The sequence below is a fragment of the Aythya marila genome (assembly GCF_965140915.1).
Source record: "Aythya marila genome assembly, chromosome: 1".
In the NCBI taxonomy this organism is placed as follows: Eukaryota; Metazoa; Chordata; class Aves; order Anseriformes; family Anatidae; genus Aythya; species Aythya marila.
The window spans coordinates 132,203,159-132,224,545 of NC_139042.1; the positions used below are offsets into that span (position 1 = coordinate 132,203,159).

A 21,387-nucleotide genomic window follows, 5' to 3' on the forward strand; every position below is an offset into this window, starting at 1 on the left:
AAAAGCATAGAGAGGAAACATGCAGCACCTGCTGCTGTTGGCCAGTTAGTTTCACCAGGTAGTTCTTCAGAAAAAAAGCATCAGAAAACCTTACCCTACCCCTTCTTAATTTAAGAAACTTTAAATTAAGAAAGCTGACTAGCATTTCTCTATCAAATTATGCAGAGAAATGCTTGTCTTTTTCCAGCTGAATCAATTACTAACACTGTTGTGTTGGGATAGTCCGCTTTTGTTATGAAGCCATATCATGTGTGCCCACACATACACAGCAGCATTGCATTGGCGTCTGTAACTGTACCGCCACTGTGCACAACTGCAGTACGTGTAACACCATGCCAGTTGCTGGATAGGGAACAGGACCCTACTTGCAAGTTTCCAGCTGTTTCACACAGTTGTTCAGGAAATGTGAAAACATTATTTTTACCTCCCATCACAAGCCTCTGACTCCCTGCTGTAGTGATGTTTTGCCTCTGCTGCTGTGAGGACTAGTTTCTGCAGTCAGCAGGAGCCTCTCAGACTGTAGGCAGGGAGCCAGATGAGGCATCTCCTCTCCACAGGGCCTGGCTGCAGCTGCTCCTCAGTTTCAGTACCCCAAGCCCTCTTTCAGCTGCTTCTGCCTCCCCTAAGAGGACGTGGTTCTGGTAGCTCTTGCCTCTTTCCCCTCCAGCAAGGGCATACCTGGAAGATGCACGGAGCTGCCCTGGTCCACTTGGGAACTGGGTGAAACCCTCCAGGACCAGCCTGCTCTCACACCTGGCCACAGCAAGCTGTCTAATAACATCCGCCACACTATTTTCTGTAAGACAGACAGATGAATTGGCTCAAAGAATCAAAAAAGATGCAAACCCAACATTTATTACTTGTTCAAATGTTACAGTACAGGACCATCAAGCAAAAGGGATTGGGACACCGTTTTGTTTCAGCGGATCATATAAAAAATCCCTCATTTTTTCTATTAAAAGAGACCCATGTTCACACAGATGCATAAAGTAAAGCTAAAACTAAGAGATCGGGGTGAAAAACAGCAATAATTTGCTCCTTGATTCGGCATCTGAATACAGCAGTTTTCACAGGCCCCCTCTCACCCCCCTCCCTTTTTTTTTTTTTTGAACATTCACTCCCTGGAGTGTTCTACATGTTTTTCTCTTACGAGGCTGAAGATGATGTGCTGTGTAACACGAGTCACTTGCAAAATTATTTCATACATAGATGTGAAAAAGCCAGTACTTAGATAAACAAAGTAATACAAAAAAATTGATGCATTACCAGCTAACTATTTTGGATATGAAAACTTCATTAAATACAGTCATGAAAAAAAAAAATCTTTCTTTATCCCCTAGTGATACAACCCAGCAACCAAGATAATTTCTCTCAAATATCTGCTTTTTGCCTCACAATAAAATGGACTGAAACATACTTGAGCATTATATGAACTCCACAGCATAGTATTAAAGAATAAGTTTTAGAAGCACACATCAAAAATTCAAGATTTCAGAGGCAAGTGTCTATTCAATAAAATAAATTTAATAATAGTATTATCTGCCTCAGGTTCCTTAAATTAACTGTGCAATATCTTTTTTTCCTTCTAATTCGTGCTGAGAAAGCTTTTAAATGCATGGTACACATCTGTTGTACAGGCACAAAAGAAAGCACGGCAAGTTATAGCTTCAACTACCTAGCCAAATCTTTTAAAAAAGAGATATATTTATTATACACTGATACTTGTAGCTAACTAGCATCCACATTACTTCACATACCCCTAGACATCTTTTCAATCACTCTGATTTTATCACCAGAAATCAATGTTTACACAGATTCCTTGCAGGGACTGCTCTATCTCTAATGTCAGTAGCATCTGTTTGGAAGCATAAGGTTCGGTATTCAAGATGCATCAAGTTTACTAAAGGTTAGGTAAAAAGTTGCTGTAAAAAAATTTCATTTAAAAAAATAAACTGTAGCATCCAAGAACAGTTTAGATTCAGTGAGACATTTCTATATGCTGTCAGTTTGGTGACTTAAGGCTGTTCCATGCAATCCTTAGCAACCTTTTGTGGTTTTGCCAGAGCAAGATATGCAGGTGAGTCTCCTGACTGTAGGCATACTGCATGTGAAGCTGGGCTACCTGCTAGAACCCACCTGAGTGGTGAAACCTGAGCTCCCTTCATTCCTAATCAGACTCCAGGAAACAAGAAACTGAAACTGGATCTAATTTTCACCCAGCATTTTTTCACTGCACAGAACCTGCAGAACAACTGTTTTTCTACTCTTATGCCACTGTCTGCTATTCAAAAGTAAATACAAAAGTTAGTTAGTATTTTTTCCAGTATTCAACACACGTATAAGCAAAGATTTCCAGCTACTTGTAGAACTGTGTGTAAAGCCTCCTGCTTTCCATAGTTTCCTTCATTGCCCAAGGATGTGACGAGCTGGAAAAGTGTTTGCATTGAAGAAAGGCTATTCCAAAATACCCTGGAACAAATTTCATATTTGTGTCTACTCCTGTTTTGGTTAACAAGGCAACTTGAACAACTTCAGTCTGTCATAAATGGTTAACTGTCACCCTTCAAATGAACAAGAATCTTTAAGCTTCTGGTGTTGCAAAGATTATACGTACAAGGCAAATGCTCCTGGCCCTCATATAGTAAAAGCTCTGTAAGGATTAAAGTTTGGCATAAGCAAGGTCAATAATCCAGCTCATTCTTTATATTTCATACTTCATACCAAATAAAATACTGGGTATGCACAGTGTTAGGAAATAGGATATTACTGGCATTTGATTACAGTGCTAAGAGAAGTGTAAACAAGTATTTGCCACCCTAAGAAGTTATACTTTCCTGCGTTGAGATGGAGTATAATATTTCTACAGGACAGACATGGCAAGTACAATACATCGCTATGTCTCTGCAATACATTTGTTTCTGTGGAACATACAGTATGGTTATGATACAGTTAAGCTTAAGTGTCTAACTTGCCAGAGATTCAGATAAATGTTAATTATTTTTAATGTAAATGTAGCTTCCCAGCACTGTTCATCACCCATCTCTCTTGTCTTGTCTTGGAAGAAAATACATAAAATGTATTTTCTTCCCTTCCTTACAAGATCACTGAGGTATCAGTCTTCTTTAGAAAGAGAACCTCATGTCCTTGGTGTAGCCCAGTTTGTCCAAGTTGGGAATGCAGGCATACTGGATCATTGGTGGAGGTCCACACATGAGGATCAGAACATCGTTTTGAGGTGGGGGCAGGTGGTCTCTGATCATATCTTGGCTCACAAATCCTTGGCTGTATTCCCAACCTGTTAAAAAAAAATGAAGGGGGGGGGGAATGAACAAATCACTTTATAATAAAAGTGTGTGCTTTTTTTTTTTTTTTTTTTTAATTGGACCTATTCTATATGGAAAATCTGCCACTCCTGCTTTTAAGATGGAAAACTGATGCATGGAGAAAACAGGCTAACTTTTAGTAAAACTTCCTAAAAGCCCCCAGGAAATACCAAGCAGAGCTGTGAAAAAATAACATCTATTCTCCTTATGCCACCAATTTGTATCTTCATTAGAAGAACTCTAGCTGATGTTATTCCCAGCAGGAACACTCATTGTGCTAATCAGTTAATACTAGGATTCACATTTACCCATCATATCCCCAGCTCTGGGTGCAAAACGCTGCTGACCCAAACCTTTAGGCACAATAGAATTGAGACATTTTTCTCCCACAGCCCATCCAAAAATATCCAGTTCAGGTCTGTTTACAGGCATGGTAGTGGAATTCTGTAGAACAGTGTTGAGGTCTAAGAAGGATCTTTCATCACAACTGCTAAGATCAGTTCACAATTCAAAAATACCGAAGAGAAGGAACAACAATTTTATTTGAATCTAAGTTGCCTTAGAAATTCAGGGAGAACACTAATTGAAGAAGATTGCATGACAGCAACAGACTTTGGGGACAGTAAAACCCTCCCCACAATTCTATGGGAGGTATATTCTTGGTCACAAGGTAAGAAAGCCTGTGGCTTTTCCCTCTCTGTTCCAAACTACCACTGACTAGGGGCATGAATCTACCCTGATGTGACATGAAAACCTTAGGCAATAAGGTTTCAGAAGAAAACCTTTTCAGGCTTTTCTTCCTTCAACTTGCACAGCTGAGGGAGATACATTTAGGTAGCTCATCTCTCACCTACGGCACCCAACTAGACCACATTACCTTTAAAACTGGACTGCACCAAGATGAAACCACATTGTCTTTGAGAATCACTGTTAATACAAAGGCAAATCCACTGCCTAGAAAGAGCAGCTAGTGCAAGTCATCATGTGACAGCTAGGTAGGAGTCTGTATTCAGCCACACCTCAGTGAGATGCAGTGCCTCTACCAGTCCTCTCACAGCTGCCTTAATGAATGCTCTGAACGTGAGACAATATGGTGCCATCTTATATTTATGGCTAAGGGGAAGGAGAAAGGAAGGTCACCTTGGATCAGAGTAAATAATGGCTAATATTCAAGTCTAGTCATGGGAGGAACATTACACTACCATTCACTTGAGGTGAACTTCATAGCTTTGGAAACACTGACAATATCTCAAGCTTGTGTGCATCACTACGTGAGGAATGATGCTGCTGAATGCATTCTGAGTTGCATAAACCTGCGAGTCGTTAAACAACAAAGGAGCCCAGAAATACACATACAACAGCATTTTTCCCGTCAAATGTGCATTAATTCTCATAACTTAAGCATTGGTGGAGGAAGCATGTTAGATCTTACTTTCAGGTGCTCTGTCCAGTGTATACCAACACTTAAAACGACTGGGATTCTGAACTTGGATCTCTTCTAGCTCTGAACGTAGCAGGATATCCTTCTCAGTCTGCAGGACATGGAAAACAATGATTATGCTCTGCATTTGAATGCAGTCCTCAGATGACCCCTACCGTTTTGTGAAATGGAGCAGATTATTCAATTATGTTTTAGGAGCTGAACAGAGCCTGTAAATACAAATTATTTCCTTGACTATCCCATAGCAGAATGAACAAGAAGTTCAGAACTTCCCCAAATCTTTACCACACAATGCCTTCTCTCTAAACAACAAAACAAAGCAACACCTGTATCAAAACATAGAACCTTCACTCATTAGGGAATTAGTGGTAACATCATAAGAGTAAAGCCTGCTTTTAGCACCACCATTACATAAGCAATTTTCATCAAAAAAATAACCATGACTGCACAAGTATCTCCCTACCCTCCACACTTTGCCATTCCATCAGGAAAAAGGCAAGTTTTTCACCTTTGCCACTTCAAATCATTGGCATTACCATACAGAGATCGTTTAGTTTTTAAAACAGATGTGGAACAAATAACCAAGAAGGTATCCCATTCTGAATGTAACAAAAAATGTTAGGCAAGTTCTGCTCCTCCCTGATGCAACACTGTTAAAGGCCATAAGAAAGCCTTATTCCCATAAAAGAAGTTGCAGTTCAGGAAGGAAGGAAAGGGTAGAGAATAAAACTGGCATCATCCTCTACAGCCCTAATAATTTGGCTCTGAGGACACCACTATGTCTGTAACTGTGGGGGTGATGAGGAATGTGCCAGCAACTATAGCCAAGAAGGTGCCTATTTCTGGACCTGCAGCTGCCTGTGTTCCAGAAAGGCTATAACTGGGACTGACCAGCTCAAGGAAGGCTGGTTTGAAGCACCACATGAGCTCACAAGCTGTGTGGTCTGTAATCTAACACAGCCCTTTCAGGAGAGTCAAAATAAAACATCAGCAAAACACATATAAAAAGTACTTTACAATATTGAATGTCAAAAAAACTCTAGTCTGCACGCTTTCTTGTCTGTCCATCCATCAGTAAGCTGCTATATAGTTGTGCAGTTACTGGGTATATGGACTTCTTAAAGGCAAGGACTGATGTTTACATAGGCTGTTGCTAATACATAGGCAAGTGTTCCTTGAATCCTCCTCAGAAGTAGCAGTTAATTTTTTTAGGTTGCTAAAGGAGCTCTAGTCCTATATTAGTCATTCAGAATTACTCAGCAAATGTTGGCCCTCCTGCCCTGCTAGCTACTACAGTTTGTGCCAACTCCAAGCACGCAGCAGAGATCAACTTCGGCAGCTGCCCCAACCAGCACGAGAGGGCAATACTAATGCTCTTAAGAAGGTCTTTAATAAAGCATCAGAACAAGGTGTTTGTAGGCACTTGGATCATTGTTTCTGGGTACAAAAAAACTTCTATGATTCAGACATGGTCCAGAGGAAATGGGAATACTGAATATCACAGTAGAGAGGAGTGATGAAGGGGAGCCTAGAGAAGCTAAAAAATACAGGCATGAAGAGGAGTCTTGTAATCCAGAAACGGATATTCATCATGAGATAGAATATAGAAAGAAGATAAACACCAGAAAAATATCAGTCAAAGAAAGGGGAGTATAGTTAGTTCAGCAGTGCACTGCCACTTGATTTGCACTGATCATCCAAGAAATATCTCTGTATCACAAATACCCTATGGATGAGAATCTTCCCTTTTTCCAGCACTGCAGTATGATACACCTCAAAGAGCAAAAGAAACACCAATGGAGGAGCTGATGGAGGGAATAGAAATGAGACAGCTGTGAAGAATCACAGCTTTGTAGTCAAGGAAGCTGCTGGAGACCAATTTTATTTTTTTCTTAACTAAGGTATTCTCGAAGAGCATACAAACCCTACTCTGAAACTGGGGAGCTGCAATTGCTGAAGAAAGCAGATGTCCACATCTTTTATGTTTCCACTAAGAAAGACAGCTCTAAAAGTCTGCCCAAAACATTAACAATTTGCACAGATGAATCCAGAATTTTAAAACATTTATAAACTGGATTAGAAGCAAAGCAGTGAGACAGGACAGAAACTGTTAGCTGATAAGACAGTATCACTTCATCAGTAATGCTAACAAAGGAATTCATTACAGTGTTTTCATACAGGAAGTTTTCAACACTTTTGTTCATTTCTCCCTCCTGTGTTTGTATTTTTGCACCATGCTTTCTCAGCTAGAATTTCATTTGCTGAGTGGAGTTGTGTTTGTTAAGTAAAACTTTATAAGCAGAAATAAGCACAGAATTACCTGATTAGCAAACAGCAGCTGACAAACAGTGTGGTCATCTTTGTCTTTCATGATTGCTCGAATGATCTGCAGCATAGGTGTTATCCCTGAAAGAGAAATGCTGGTTAATGATGTGAGAAAGTAAAGAAGCAAGAGGAAGCACAAGCAAACGCGTGAGAGAAAATATGAACAAACACATCTAGCAGCTGTCAGAAACCAAGGATGAATCTTTATATGCACGTACCAGTCCCACCAGCAATCATCCCCACGTATTTGACTTTTTTAGTAACTGGTTCAGCTTTCTTTTCAGGCCGAATAGCAAACACGCCTGAAAGAGAGAGAGATGGAAAACACTGAAGAAAGCAGGAAAAATGGCCTATGGTCCCTTCACAGTATTTTTAATTAATTGACTTTGTTTCAGCCCTGTCACCCTTCCCTGTTTGTAAAATAGCGGCAGAAAACAAAGGTGAACCAAAGATATCACAAAGAAAAACAAATCCTGAAGCATTATTAGAGATTTTAAGGCACGTGGCAATAAGATCAGACACTGACATGGGGTACCAGTTCTGATTCTGTGACTACAGCATCAAGCCATTACTAGTTGTATTTCTATTTGCTTGAGTCCCTTAGCCCCAACAATGTTCAGAAGCCTTGATTCCTTTACGTAGAAGTGTTTCCAGAATCTATCTCCTTAGAACTTTTTTTCCCCCATGCTGATTATTTTAAAGGAAAACCTGAAATATGCAAGGCATTTTTTTTTTTAATATTTATCTGCTCTTTTGAGCTGATTTGACAGCCAAATCTGACAAAGCTCTTGAAATTCCCCCAAATGTTGTATTTCCTCCATTCATACGTCTCTATATATAGGGTAACGTGAACACAAAGATCAGGAAAACCACATATTTAAGTTCTGCACACAGAATTGCCAGAAGATTTTTATGACAAATTTGTGGCTGCACTATACCAAAGTAAGATCTTTTATACTGGCATAAAAGTAGTTCCTACTGATAAAGTTCAATTTCACTTGGGAAATTAGCAGTGGACAGCACAAATACCAAGTGTTTTTATCAGTGTAGCAACTATGCCTGTATAAGCAATGAGAGAATTCCCTTCTTTAAGAACAGTAAAAACACAGGCACTTCTACAATCATATAACAATTCTCCTCAAGATGGCTGTTGACTTTATTATAATACTAACACTTAATTTTGTGCAGAGAAAGACCTGAACTCAGCTGGAAAAAAAATGTGATCAGGATTACTGCTATTTTATAATGTGTTTTGTGGTTTGTTTGTTTTTTTTTCTGTATTGTTTACTTTGGACAAATTATATTTATGAGTCAGCCTTGCCTTTTCCTTTGTAGACAAGCAGGCCACTTGGTCCTCTGAAGTCAATATTATCCCCTATTTGCAGGCTGTCTAAGTATTGAGACATCTTCCCTCCATCTGGAAACTTTGGATGGACACCTTTAAAGTAAATCTGTTAAAAAATAACAATGAAGCTATTAATCTGACAGCTCAAAGATGAGTATTTGCCCTTCTCTCTGCCATTCCAATATTTATAGACTCATACTCCTTTTTCAAAGGAAACAATTATTACATAAAGAAATAACATCAAGACAGATTTGACTGAAAATGAAAGGCAAGCATTAAAATTTCTTGATAAGGATTAAAATGATGCTCTTGCCCTGATTTTGATCAGACTGGACATAGACTGGCAATTTCTCCATTTTAGTTCTGTACATAAAGTATCCCTAATAAACAACATGATCTAAACCCAAGTTAAAAATATAGTAACTACTGCAACTGAAAATGGAAAAACTTCTGTGAATGTTCCCTGACAGGCCAGTTGCAAAGCGATGTTCCCAAAACAACTTCTCAGTACGCCAACTGTTTGCATCTCAAAGCCAGAGTAACAAAAAGAGTGGAGAGCAACTAACTGAAGATTCAACCATTCGCCATTTAAATTACTGTCATCTTCAAATATATGTTTAGTATAAGTACCAAGAGAAAACAAAAGTACATTATCACAAGATTAAATCACATTTTCATCAATGACATCAGTCCACCATGTCTGTAACAACAAAAATCATCACTTTTAATAACGACCACAAAGACATTAGCTATAAAAGAAGCTGACAGTTCAGGCAAGGCTAATTCCTTATTTCAGAAAGATTAAAAAAGTATGTGAACATCTGCAAATGTACACAGATTCTGGAAAATGGCAGTCTGCATATACAGAAAATTATGCAGCATCTCATGAGAACTCTCAATAAAAAAGGGATTGTGGAATGCTGCATGGATTGTAAGTAATTGCACATTCCTTGTTAGAGTAATGAAAGCTCACAGTGGCACACAGCTGAACAGAACATGGTGCATCAGACTCCACATAGCACTGCAAGAGCACGGATGGGCTTAGCAGTTGCCCAGCCTGGAAAAGCAGCAATACATTCTCACCTTGACAACAAGATCCACAAAGCCCTTGTCATCATCACTGGAGACCGGGGTGTACGGTCTAACAACCAGGGCCCCATCGATCCGTGCAGACAGGTAGATATGCTGTCCTGTGTGCAGGTATGAAAAAAACAACAGTTTGCTTTCAAAGGACTTCTCTTTCTGTGGATCTATCAGGTTGACATGAATTGTGAAAGCAGTCTCAAAGCTCAGTTTACCTTGTTTTGGAGGTACCACTCTTTCCTTTCTCATTTTCCTGACATTGTAATATCTTGCCACAGTTATTCTTAACCAGACACAGATTCTACCTGGAAGGGCAGCTAACCTTGCTGCTAACTTTGTGTGTCTATCGTGTCTGTTTTGATATCTTCACTCATTTATATTTCATCAAAGCCCTAACTGCATGTGAGATCTTGCAAACAGCGTGATCTCTCTCCATTACAAACACGTAAAAAGAACATGGGAGGGGGAAACTGCCAAGTGCTATTCAAACCACTTCGTTAAAGTGTTTGTTACAAACTGTTATAGTTTAGTCACAACATAGAAAATTCTTTGACCACAGATCACTCCAGTCTACCAGGAGGTCTTCCAGCTGCCATTACTAAGGCTGCCTAGATGTAAAGCACATTTTTAACCCCGCTATTCCTCCAGTTTAACAATAAAATAGCAATCATGTTTCAATCTCTCACACATCAGCTGAACTCTCTGCAATAATTCCTTTTCTCAATGTCTATATTTTAATGAAAAACATTAACAACAACAAAACAACAACAACAACCAACTAGAATTTAACTCCTTAAAAAGGTTTTCCAACAAAATTCCAATACTCTTAAGAGGCACATGTGAAGATTTGTTTTCCATTATTTTATCACCACTGTCTCTTAAGATGAACATAACTCTCCAAAGATGGTACGGCTCCTCTGCTTGTAATGGGATACACAAAGCTGCTACTATACTGGAAGCTGGTCTGTCAAGCTGGAGGGCCAGTGAGGCAAACCAGCAGATGGATAAAGATGTGCAAGCTGGTAACTTGGGAATTGAGCAACCACAACTGACTTGAAGCAGCATGTAGATATGAGGGTGAGTCAATGTACATTTGGTAGCACATGTGTTTCCTGTTGGGGAATTACTGAGGCAGCAGCAGCACCAGCTTCCTGTTCATCTTTCCAGGCAAGCAACTGCCTTGTCATCCCTGTCTACAGGAGCAGACCCGTAACTAATCCTGCTCGTACCCATTAGAGCTTTAGCTCCTCACTCATGGGACAGCAGCTGCTGGGAGGCCTCCGTATGAAGCCCTGCACAATCCAACTCTGAGTGAATTGTGTTCTTTCCTGTAACACCCAAGTTGGCTGGTAAAAGCAAAATGCTGGTGTTGCACTGAACATTCAGAGTGCATTCCAGTATTTGTCCCACGGCTACCATGCCTCCTGCTCCCAGCTGCTTTTACCTCCCTCACCAACTTTCAGCTGCTTTGCTCCCCAACTCTCACCCAATAAACCACTCCCCAGTTATAAAATATATATATATATATCCCAAGCAGAGCATCTTTGTGAGTACAACTACAATGCTACTGCTGGGACCATGCAAGGTGAGGCACATCCCTTCTTGGGCTATACTGAAACCATCTGCTGATTTGCCCTTATCTTACTGAATGAAATACTGGAAGATGTGGCATCCAGCAGGCCAAATTCACCCCAGACAGCTTCCTTTCTGTTAGGACAAGGACAATTACAGAGGTGAGACAGCTCAGTCCTGCGTGTTAATTATGGAAAAGTGAGGTAAACTAGGATCAAGAGAATAATATATCAACCAAAGAGAAACAAATCAGGTCAGATTGTAATGCTGAAAAGGTGTCTAAGGACCACCAGCCAGCACCTCTAACCCACAGACCATTGCAAAAGGTGGTTAAAGCCAAAGTCCCCATCAAACACACATCACAGTCAAATGCTCCTTACGTAAGCAGTAAGAAACAACAGTACTAAGCTATTACAGAGAGCAATATGCCACATGGCAAGGCCTCGGGAAACATCTGCTTCATGGTGATGAAGAAGTTCCATGAGACTGGCTGCAAACTCAGAGATTAGCAGCCTACTGGGGAATGCACGCCTTAGCAGAGAGGTAGAGGCGACATTGCCTCAAGGGGTGAAAAGGAACCACAGAGACAAAGAGCCATGGGAATACTGCACATTGGAAAGTTAAGATTAGAGAAATACAAGCAAAGGCTGATGTTAGTTTCAACTATCATCCTGGAAACAAGCTGGATGTATGCACTCTGTAATAACACAAGAATTCAGATGCTGAAGATGACTCACAGCATTAGGACTGTTCTGCAGAGCCCTAAATACCAGCTGAAACCACATGGACAGTATTTGAAGTTCAACAGTTCAAAAAGTAAAAAAAAAAACAAACAAACAAACAAAAAACCCTCCCACAAAATCTCTAAATGAACAAGGATTTGATCCACAGCAAGGAAAGACAGAACGTACCTATTGGTAGACCCAGAACATGATCTACTGAAGGAAGAGCAAATCGAAATCTTCTTGTGTCATGACTAACTTCCTGAAAGAGGAAAATAAAAATAATCATCAGCTATGTTGTTGGGATATTATGACTGTAATTTTACCTGTATAATCAACACCCAAGTCTGACCTGTTCAGGATTAAGTATCTGGGGGACAGCAGCACTCTAACTGAAGATTGTGCATAATGTAAGAACTCATCTGAACAGGGCAATCTTGCAGAGGTAAACTTTTCACTCAAATTCCCTGAAAATTTAACTTTTCCTCAAAATGTTTTAGAAACGGCATAAAAATAATTAAAAAAAAAAAAAGTTAAAGAGACATACACAAATCTTGTTTTGATATATATTTATATGTTAATTGCAAAACAGTGAGGTACTCGTAGATTAAGACTAAACAACTTTTTAAATGGTATGAATATTTACATTGCCTTCTTTGAGGAGGTTGCAAGCTAAAAAAACTAACCAGTATTCCAGTTCTCATTTAAAGGTTAAAAACACAGGAGTTCAATGCAAAAAAAAAAAAAAAAAAAGTCAACATCTCAAAATCTGATAAATTTACCCTTTCTATGCAGAAGATGACTTCAGAAGTCACTAGTGGATGTCAAAAAGATTAGTGTTTCTCATAGTACACAAGTTTTACCTCTTAAAAATCAGTTCACAGTAACGGAGTTAGAATAGTGAAAAAGAAACAGCATACTGCCAAACAGCTCATTTAATGACTTTCTTTTTTAAAGCCCTACGAGACATTATATCCCCTCTACAGAAACTTACATAAACATCCTATTAAATACTGTGGTTTTTTGTTTGTTTTTAAGAAACGACAGATTTCCATCTCATCAGAGTTCACCTAGTCTTCAATTATGAGTTCTGCTCACGCTGACAACATTTTTCTAAAGTGATTTATTAATCACTTTAAGATAAATTCTGAAGAAAAAAAGTGATTTAATTGAGGAGCAGTCTAAAAAGTGCTTCTCTCTACCTGTGACTATTTGGAACTTCGCTAGAATGACAACTGACACGTAGATTGTAACAGTGCTTCTCTGGCATTGTCCACTGCTGTTTCTGCATGAAAATTTAAGCACCAGTTTCACTGCTTCAAAGTTGGATTTTGCTAGTAATCCTTTATTTTAAGATACTGTCCTTAATAGCATGCAGAAAGCAAAAATGTTGTGAACTCCTGAATTCTCAGTTAACCATCTCATCAATTAAATTCAAGATAGCTCAGCCAAAGATATCTGATCATAAGCCTTTTGTGCATCACAAGAGACAACTGTGAGAAACACTAAAAGGCTCAAGAAACTCATAGCACCTCCGGCACCATGTCCAAAGGCAGACAGGGTGGAGGATGAAACAGTTCTCCTTGCAACAGCACAACAAAATATCAGCCATATTCTCAACTGTACCATCAAAACACTTCTGGCTAAAAATGACAATCCCCAACTACTCGCCAAAAAAGAGAGTTCATATTTTTGTTTTAAAAATAAATCATTTTGGTGCTTTGATAGTGAAGCTACCAAAAGCTTCACTGTTACAAAGAAGGAATAGTGAATATCGACTTGGTAATGGGAATAATGGAAACTCTTAAAATATGAGGGTCTTTGGTTGTGCTTCACAAGCAACAAGATGCAACACTCCAAGGAAAAACCTGCCTACTGACTTATACCATGCATGTCTTGAGTTTGCTCCACATCCATGCTGAGAGCCACAATTACCTTCTCAAGTGACATTAAAATGTTTTTGTGTAATGACAGGTATGTTTCAATTGAAGTTCTCACCTATTTTAATTTTAATAGCTTGTAAAATACAAACTGTAGCCTGTCAGAAAGACTAATTTCCTCCTCCCCAGCTAGTCAGGTATGGTTGAGAAGTTTAGCAGTACAATGTTCAGAATGTTTGTACCTGATTTTTGGCAGGACATTAGAAACTGCTAGTGAAAACACAGAATTACAGCTCTCAAAAAACTTTACTTCAGTACCAGGTTATTATTTTTCAAAACCAACTTCTGTTTCCAGAATACATTTTCCATTCAGGCAAAAATTTCTATACGTACATCACTAAAATATTCTCACTGCCCAAGCTACCCCATGCAGCAACTTTTGAGCAGGTTATAGCAGAGCTGTTCCTTCATACCAAGATTAAAACAGACTACACAACATACAACGATGGACTGAGAAAAATCAGTATTTAGCAAAAAAATGTAATGTGAACAGTGAATTATTTTCTGTTACGATCTGTCAAGCAGACCATACCTGCCACCACATGCTACAGATCCCATGAGAAAATGGGGAGTACGTAATAACTGCGTTGCTGTAGCATGCATGGGAAACAAATCCAATATGGCAGCCCAACCCAAGCCATGGGGAAGCTTTCACTTCCCAAGAAACCAAGGCTCAGAAACACAGTAATTGTTTTCTTTGATTGAACAAATGAAAGCCAAGCTATCAGCACACTCTGCATACCTTGAAGAAAGCTCTGTTCCAGTCCCAAGCTCCTTCCAACAGAACTCTTCTCATAACATTTTGACTAACTCGTTGACTTAAAAAGTCAACACTACAAATATCTTCAGGTATGACTTCATGCATACCTGAAAGGCAAGATTTCTGTCTCATACTTTTTTCTAATGGCCAGTTTATCCAAGGGAAATTTGGACTTTTCATCTTTTGATTTTTCATCTTTTCATCTTTCCCCAAGCAGAGTTACCAAATTCTGGTAGCAAGATCCAGCACTAAAAAGGTGACTACTTTCCTCTGAAAGCCCACTTGAGCACCCCAGGAGGTAGAAGACACCTTCCACTTTGAACAGAGAGAAGGAGAAGCTGAGAGACCTCAGCTACTGTCAGAACTACACCATTTAAAGATATTTCTTCCTGTAACACATACATGTAAGTGTACATAAATCCAATAACAGCAATCAGTATCAATATATTTGTGATAGCTACCGTACCAAATGCTACTGACAATGAGAACTGCCTGTTCCACCTGACTGCATGATATCTGTCTCACAGCCCATCTACAAGTGGGGATTTTAGTAATTCCTGCTGATATACTCTATGACATGAGGCTCATATGACAGAAACTATGAGTATGGTCATTTCTAAAGCAGCATTCACCACTCAGCTGGCTTGCAGAAATGCATGCTGCAGAACTCACTTATATTACGCAAGGAGCAGGTATAAATAAGTTCTTTACTTAAAATACATATGTTTAATCAATTTTACTAGAAAGGCTCAGCAGCCTTCAAAACATCTACTGTTCCCAAGCAATCCCTGCTGCAACATTGCCCAAGATTTAGGAAACTATAAGCATTTCACAGAATTAAGGGAGAGGATGCTCAGCACTGTACACATACTTACCTCTTTATCTATCAGCCTCAATGCATACTTCACTTCAGGATCCTTCAGAGTGATTGCAGGATAGGGATTCCCAAAAAGCCTCCGGATAGTGCTGTAGATTAGCCATATAGGGTATGTCACAACCCAACGCAACTGCAGCAAAACAGAGAGATCCTTAGATACATGTGCACAATAGAAAGTTATTTTGCTGAGGAGGAAAATATTAGTGTGATGTAACAATCTAACCACCCAAAATAATACTCTCTTTTTCTGTGCTAACATGAGTGGAATGAGGAAGTATCAAAAAAAAAAAAAAAAGTCAGTGTAATACAAGTTTGCCTTGTGAGCAGCCAGAGCTGCTCCCACACTGTGACACTGGGCATGCCAGCAGAGGCTTGTCAGACCCGTCCCCATGTCCCCAAGTCCAATCGCTAACAAGACCAACAGATGAGCATATGCACAAACAGCACCCAGCAGCTAGCTGCCCATCTCCCAAAGGCACAGACATGCTCACAGGTGGCTTCTGCCCATGACATCCCCAAATGCTCCTCTGCTGCATCCCATGCCACCGGGCTTGCAAGGTGATGCCAAGGGAGGTTATCCCTAGCCCCTGGGGCAGAGGGATCCCCCATGACAGCAGCTCCTTCCTCAGGCCAGGGTATCATGGCTCCCTGCCTGCCAGTGCACACATAGATATAAGCCTTCACGAGCCCTCCTCTCTCCTGGACGGGTATGGGAGTGATCGCATCCAGGTAATGTTCAGGGTAAAAATCCTCTCTGACCCTCATTTGCTGTTCCAGGTTTTAACTCAGGGCAGTGAAACAGCGTGACTGCAGCTGCATTTTTCCACGATACCTATATACATTTAAAAAAAAAAAAAAAAAGGAGGGCAATGGAGACAGAACTGAAAATAAAAATTTTGCAAAATACTTTGACTACATGAGGTGCTCTTGATGATTCTTGGGAGAGCTGGAAGCCCTGTACAACCAGCTTCTACTTTAATTTTTGTTTTAGAGGGACCTGGCCAGCATTTTGGAATCACATCTCTCTGAATCTGACACAGCTGTTGGGAGGATATAAGATGTCCAATGTAATTAATGAAAATACGGCAAGTGCAAAATTAAAAGGAAAGACAGCATAAAATCCCTCTTCTTAAAATGCTGCTGTACAGATGTATAAGATAGCAGCAGCTGGTTTGACCTGAAAGCACACCATACCACACACACACTGCATTTTTCACTTTTATTTGAAAATACTGAAATAGCCAGACAGAAGATGTTTCTAAATTAGCTGAAGTTTACAAAAAACTTACTCTTTAATTTCTGCAGACCCATCACATTACTTCAGCTCTAGGAATTTTTGCTATTGAGCCATGAAAAAAAAAAAGAAAAAAAGGATGGGGACGTTGCTTAGGACAATGACGCTGTAGCAAATAAACCCCTAATAAGCACTGCAACCAGTGACCAAGTCTAGCGGAGACAGCAAGCTGAATCGGCAAGAGATGATGTCTCAGATGCAATACGAACATGTCAGAATAAGCTAATTCGATTTAAATATATGGCTATCTGAAATGTGCAAAGCAGCAGCTGTGGGCTAGCAAATCCTTCCCCTTCTGAAGCCATTGACCAGATCAGAGCCTGCTGCAGCAGAACGAAGTTTAATTTTGAGGAACGGCTTTAGCACCACGTTAGCCTCGGGGAAGGCAATTCGCGACTCGCGGTCAGGTCCTGAAGAAACCTCCTGGGAGGAGCCCGGGGAGGAACAGCCCAGGTGCGCTGCGAGCCGGGCTCTAACGGAGCCGATGGGCAGAAACGGGAACTAACGGCTGGGGGGGTATCCGGAGGCTCTGCGGGCCCCACATAGGCGGGGCCAGGGCCGGGCACCACCGCCTGGCCACCCGGCCCATCCCCAGCGCCGCGGGCAGGGGCAGCCGCAGCCGCAGCCGCAGCCGCCGCCCTTTCCCTCGCCCCCAAACCCCTCGCCCCAAAACGCCGGATCCAGCCGCCCCGCTCACCGTGCTGAGACCGGCGCCCATCGCTGCCCTCCACCCCAGCCGACAGCCACGCCGCCTCGCCAATCAGCGCCGCGCCTCCCTGCCGCCCCGCCCCGCCCGCCACGCAGCGCCGCGCCGCGCCCCGCCAATCAGCGCTGAGCATCGCCCCTCTCCCGCCAGGGGGCGCCCGCACCGCACCGCGGAGGCTGGGAGGGGCCGGACGCGGCGGCGGGGAGAGAGCCACCGGGGAAGGGGGGCAGGCTGGAGGCTGGGGATCTGGGGGCGCTGCCGCTGGGGTCTGCAGGGGCAGCGGGCCGGGTGGGGATAATAAAAAAATAAGTAAAATAAAAGCCACCAAATGCTGTAAACGCCGTGTTGTTTTCAGTGCCTCTCTTCAGCAAAGAATGTGTGCAAGTCTGGTTTGGTTAGTTCCGCCCTTCCGTGAGCTTGTCTTTATCACGTTATGATGCATATGTACTGCTCTTTTGCACATTATCAGCAAGATTACAGAATCGCAGAACCACAGAATGGTTTGGGTTGGAAGGGATCTTAAAGACCATCTGGTTCCAACCCCCTGCCATGGGCAGGGACACCTCCCACCAGACCAGGCTACCCAAAGCCCCATCCAGCCTGGCCTTGAACACCTCCTGGGATGCGGCACAGCTTCTCTGGGCAACCTGCTCCAGTGCCTCACCACCCTCTGAGTTGTTATATATGGAGTGGTAATTCATGTCGAGAAGATGGTTGATAATAAAGAAGGGGGAGATGTGGGAGTGTGGCTGTGGGGGTCAGCAAGCCCCATGGTTGATGAGAACATCAGACTCTCAACAATGAGGCCATCAGGAATGTAAAGGAGTTTAGAGGGAACAAAGAAGGGTGAATCAGGAGACTCCATGCAGCCTCGGGTTGCTTGTTCTCCAGCCGTTAAGGCATGGAAGTTTCTGGGTGTTTGCTGTTAATGGGCAAAGTTGTTTGACCAATGAAAAGTTGTTTTGAAAAGGACTGCTGTGGGGAGAAGGGTATAAGAGGGGAGCCTGTCCTCAAGATAAAAAAGTCAACATGATATAATGAAGTTATGTCATCAATAAAGAAGTAGAAAGAAGGGATGAAAAGGTACAGGCTAGCAGAACGGAGACCAGGACGGGAACAGGCACTTTGATTGCCTCATGAAAATAGGTTCGGCCAAACTCAGCAAACCGCTCAAAGAAGCTCATAGAGATAGTCGCTGGAAATAGGCGCACCAGAGCTGGGAAGAAGCTCAAGCTGAGAGAAGCGGACCCACGCACACAACTGCCCCTCACTGGTAAGCAGCTGCGCATTATGGGGAATCACACATCCTTAGAAACAAAGACTGTCCTGGTAACCTTACAGCTTATTCTCCTTATTAACAATCAGACAGTTTATGATCCTGAAATATGGGACCAAATTGAGGTCAAGGTGTGGGACTGTGCAACTGAAAACAAGGTAGTGGCAGGATTGCTCTGCACCTGGCGAGCAGTCTCTGAGCCTTAAAGAGCCATGTGGGACCACAGTCAGACACGTGTGGTTTGCCAGATAGTGAGGGAGCTGCGGGCTCGGGCTCGCTTACTGATCCGACTGCTACACCATCAGCCCCTCTGCTGCTACAGCCATCGAAGGCTTTTGCTGTTCCGCCCCCTGGTGACCTGGAAGTGCCTTTTGACCCAGGCCCTATTGGCCTTGAAAAGGAGATGGATATGCTTTTCTTCGATCCGGGAAGAACGGGATACATAAGGCCCGACAGCCGAGTTGCTTAACATCTTAAAGCAAGACATATTGTTACCTTTTCTGATTGTACATATGTACAAGTTTGGGTTTAGTATGTAAAAGCAATGTTCTGTATATTTAGAAAGATTGATGTTCGTGTGTGTGTGTTGGTGGAGCATAGACTCCCCACAAATCCAGTGCTGTTTACTTGCCTTTTATACCTTTTATAAATATTACTAAATTCAGATTGAGTTGAGACTTCATTTATAACACAGTGAAGAATTTCCTCATATCTTATCTAAATCTCCCCTCTTCTAGTTTACAGTCATTCCCCCTTGTCCTACCACTACACTCTGTAACAAAGTCCCTCCCCAGCTCTCCTGTAGGCCCCTTTTAGGTACTGGAAGGAAGATAAGTAACAACGGGTGGGGAGGGAAGGAGCAAGGAGTCTACTGAATAAACCTCCAGTGCTCTTGTTTCTTCAGCAGTAGCCAAAGTCCCAACACCTTTTCAAGATAAGGAAAGCATAACTTCTGTATATCAACATCACCATCCACTATACCAAGTAAACCACCCAAGCCTGAATGTCAACTGCTCATACCTTTGTGGTGGTTTTACCTTGCTGGGCAGCCAAGCTCCACCAAAGCCACTCTCTCACTCAAAGGGAAAGGGGGAGAAAAAGCAATGAAAACGGCTCAAGGGTTGAGATAAGGAGACAGAGATCACACAGCAATTACTGTCACAGGCAAAACAGACTCAGAATAGGGAGGTTAATATAATTTATTGCCTATCATTAGCAGACTAGAGCAGTGAGAAACTAAAAGCAAGCTACAAACACCTTCCCCCCATCCACCCTCTTCTACCTTCTCCCCTCGAGCAGTGTAGGGGAATGGGGAATGGGGGCTGCAGCCACTCCCTGATGCTTTGTCTCTGCTGCTCCTTCAGGGTCACTTTCTGCCCCTGCTCCACATGGGGTCCCTCCCACGGGATGCTGTCCTTCCCAAACTGGTCCTGCATGGGCTGCCCCCAAGGCAACAGCTCTTCAATAACTGCTCCTACACTGGTCTGTACTATGGGGCACATCTGTCTGGAGCCAACATAGGTCCCCCACAGGTGGCAGCACACCCCAGATCCCCTGCTCCTGTGTGGGCTCCTCTCCACAGGCTGCAGCTCTGGCCTGAGGCCTGCTCTGTGGGGGCTCTCCATGGGCCGCAGCCTCCTCCAGGCCACATCCACATGCTCCACCAGGGGTCCTCCATGGGCTGCAGCGTGGAGATCTGCTCCATGTGGGACCCATGGGCTGCAGGGGGACAGCCTGCTCCACAAGGGGCCTCTCTACAGGCCGCAGGGAAACTTATGCTCCGTGCCTGGAGCACCTCCTGACCTCCTTCTCCACTAACCTTGGGGACTGCAAGGCTGGTTCTCATTCCTCACCCTCCCAGCTGCTGTTGCACAGCAGATATTTTTTTCCCTTTCTTAAATCTGCTCTCCCAGAGGTGCAAACAGTATGACTTATTGGCTCAGCTCTGGGCAGCAACAGGTCCCTTTGAAGCTGTATGGAACTGGCCCTTATCTGCCATAGCGCAGCTGCTGGGCTCTGCTCCCAGAGGCCACCACTGTAGCCCCCTGCTACCAAAACCTTTCCACACAAACCCAATACAACCTCTACAGAGTCAGCAACTCACTCAGGTAAACCAGTAGAGATGGATGGATTTTTCAACTTGCTTCTCGTTATAATGAGGAAATATCCCTGTTTTCTCATTATTTCCAAGTTTATGCAGCCCCCTGGTGGCTGATTTTGTAAATGGTGCTTGGAGGAACCTCTTGTGCAGTGAACAGAGAACCTCGGACCCAGCCTGGTGAGCCCAGGTGCCAGGATGCCCAGCCCAGGGACTTCCAAGTCCTTGTGTGAATCTAGTCCATACTACCTAGGCTAGATGGCTAACAGCCTGGATTATCAATAACAACATTTATCTGAAAATGTTGTTATCTATCTACATGGCAGGCATCTGAAAAGCACACAAATGGAGCTGTTGAACGTGGATGTTTCAGCCAGACCTCTTAAAATTCTGGTTTATATCAACACGTACAAATTAATGACTAATAAACAAATGCATCTTTGTGCCTGTGCACAGCACCCCAAAACTCTTTAACTAATATGTCCTAACTTACTCTAAACAGGCCTTGATGATTCCTAGATACATTATCTCCTAACAAAATTAAGGAAAGCAAAAGCTTCAGTCCTAATATTAAGATTAAATATATCAGCTTGCATGGGGGTCCTGAGTCACCTGCACCCCCAAG

The 21,387-nt window shown here is 42.3% G+C and overlaps 1 protein-coding gene across 1 annotated transcript; it reads right to left on the reverse strand.

Moving 5' to 3' along the window:
- Positions 1-834: 834 nt before the first annotated feature.
- CYB5R3 (cytochrome b5 reductase 3) lies at positions 835-17,476 on the reverse strand. The gene is made up of 9 exons (XM_082763374.1): positions 17,380-17,476; positions 15,387-15,518; positions 12,001-12,073; positions 9,518-9,624; positions 8,411-8,540; positions 7,308-7,391; positions 7,085-7,170; positions 4,756-4,855; positions 835-3,295 (listed from the first exon to the last, which is right to left on the reverse strand). The coding sequence occupies exons 1-9, from the start codon at positions 17,398-17,400 to the stop codon at positions 3,123-3,125; spliced, it is 906 nt and encodes a 301-aa protein (XP_082619500.1). The 5' UTR covers positions 17,401-17,476; the 3' UTR covers positions 835-3,122.
- Positions 17,477-21,387: the final 3,911 nt, after the last annotated feature.

What these genes read in the sequence shown, in the direction of transcription:
- CYB5R3 (XM_082763374.1), bottom strand. Translation starts at nt 17,400, where the DNA reads ATGGGCGCCGGTCTCAGCACG. An exon ending in TGGGCGCCGGTCTCAGCACG is followed by an intron (nt 15,519 to 17,379) that starts GTGAGCGGGGCG and finishes GTTTTGCTGCAG; the next exon opens with TTGCGTTGGGTTGTGACATA. An exon ending in TGAGGCTGATAGATAAAGAG is followed by an intron (nt 12,074 to 15,386) that starts GTAAGTATGTGT and finishes TTCCTCTTTCAG; the next exon opens with GAAGTTAGTCATGACACAAG.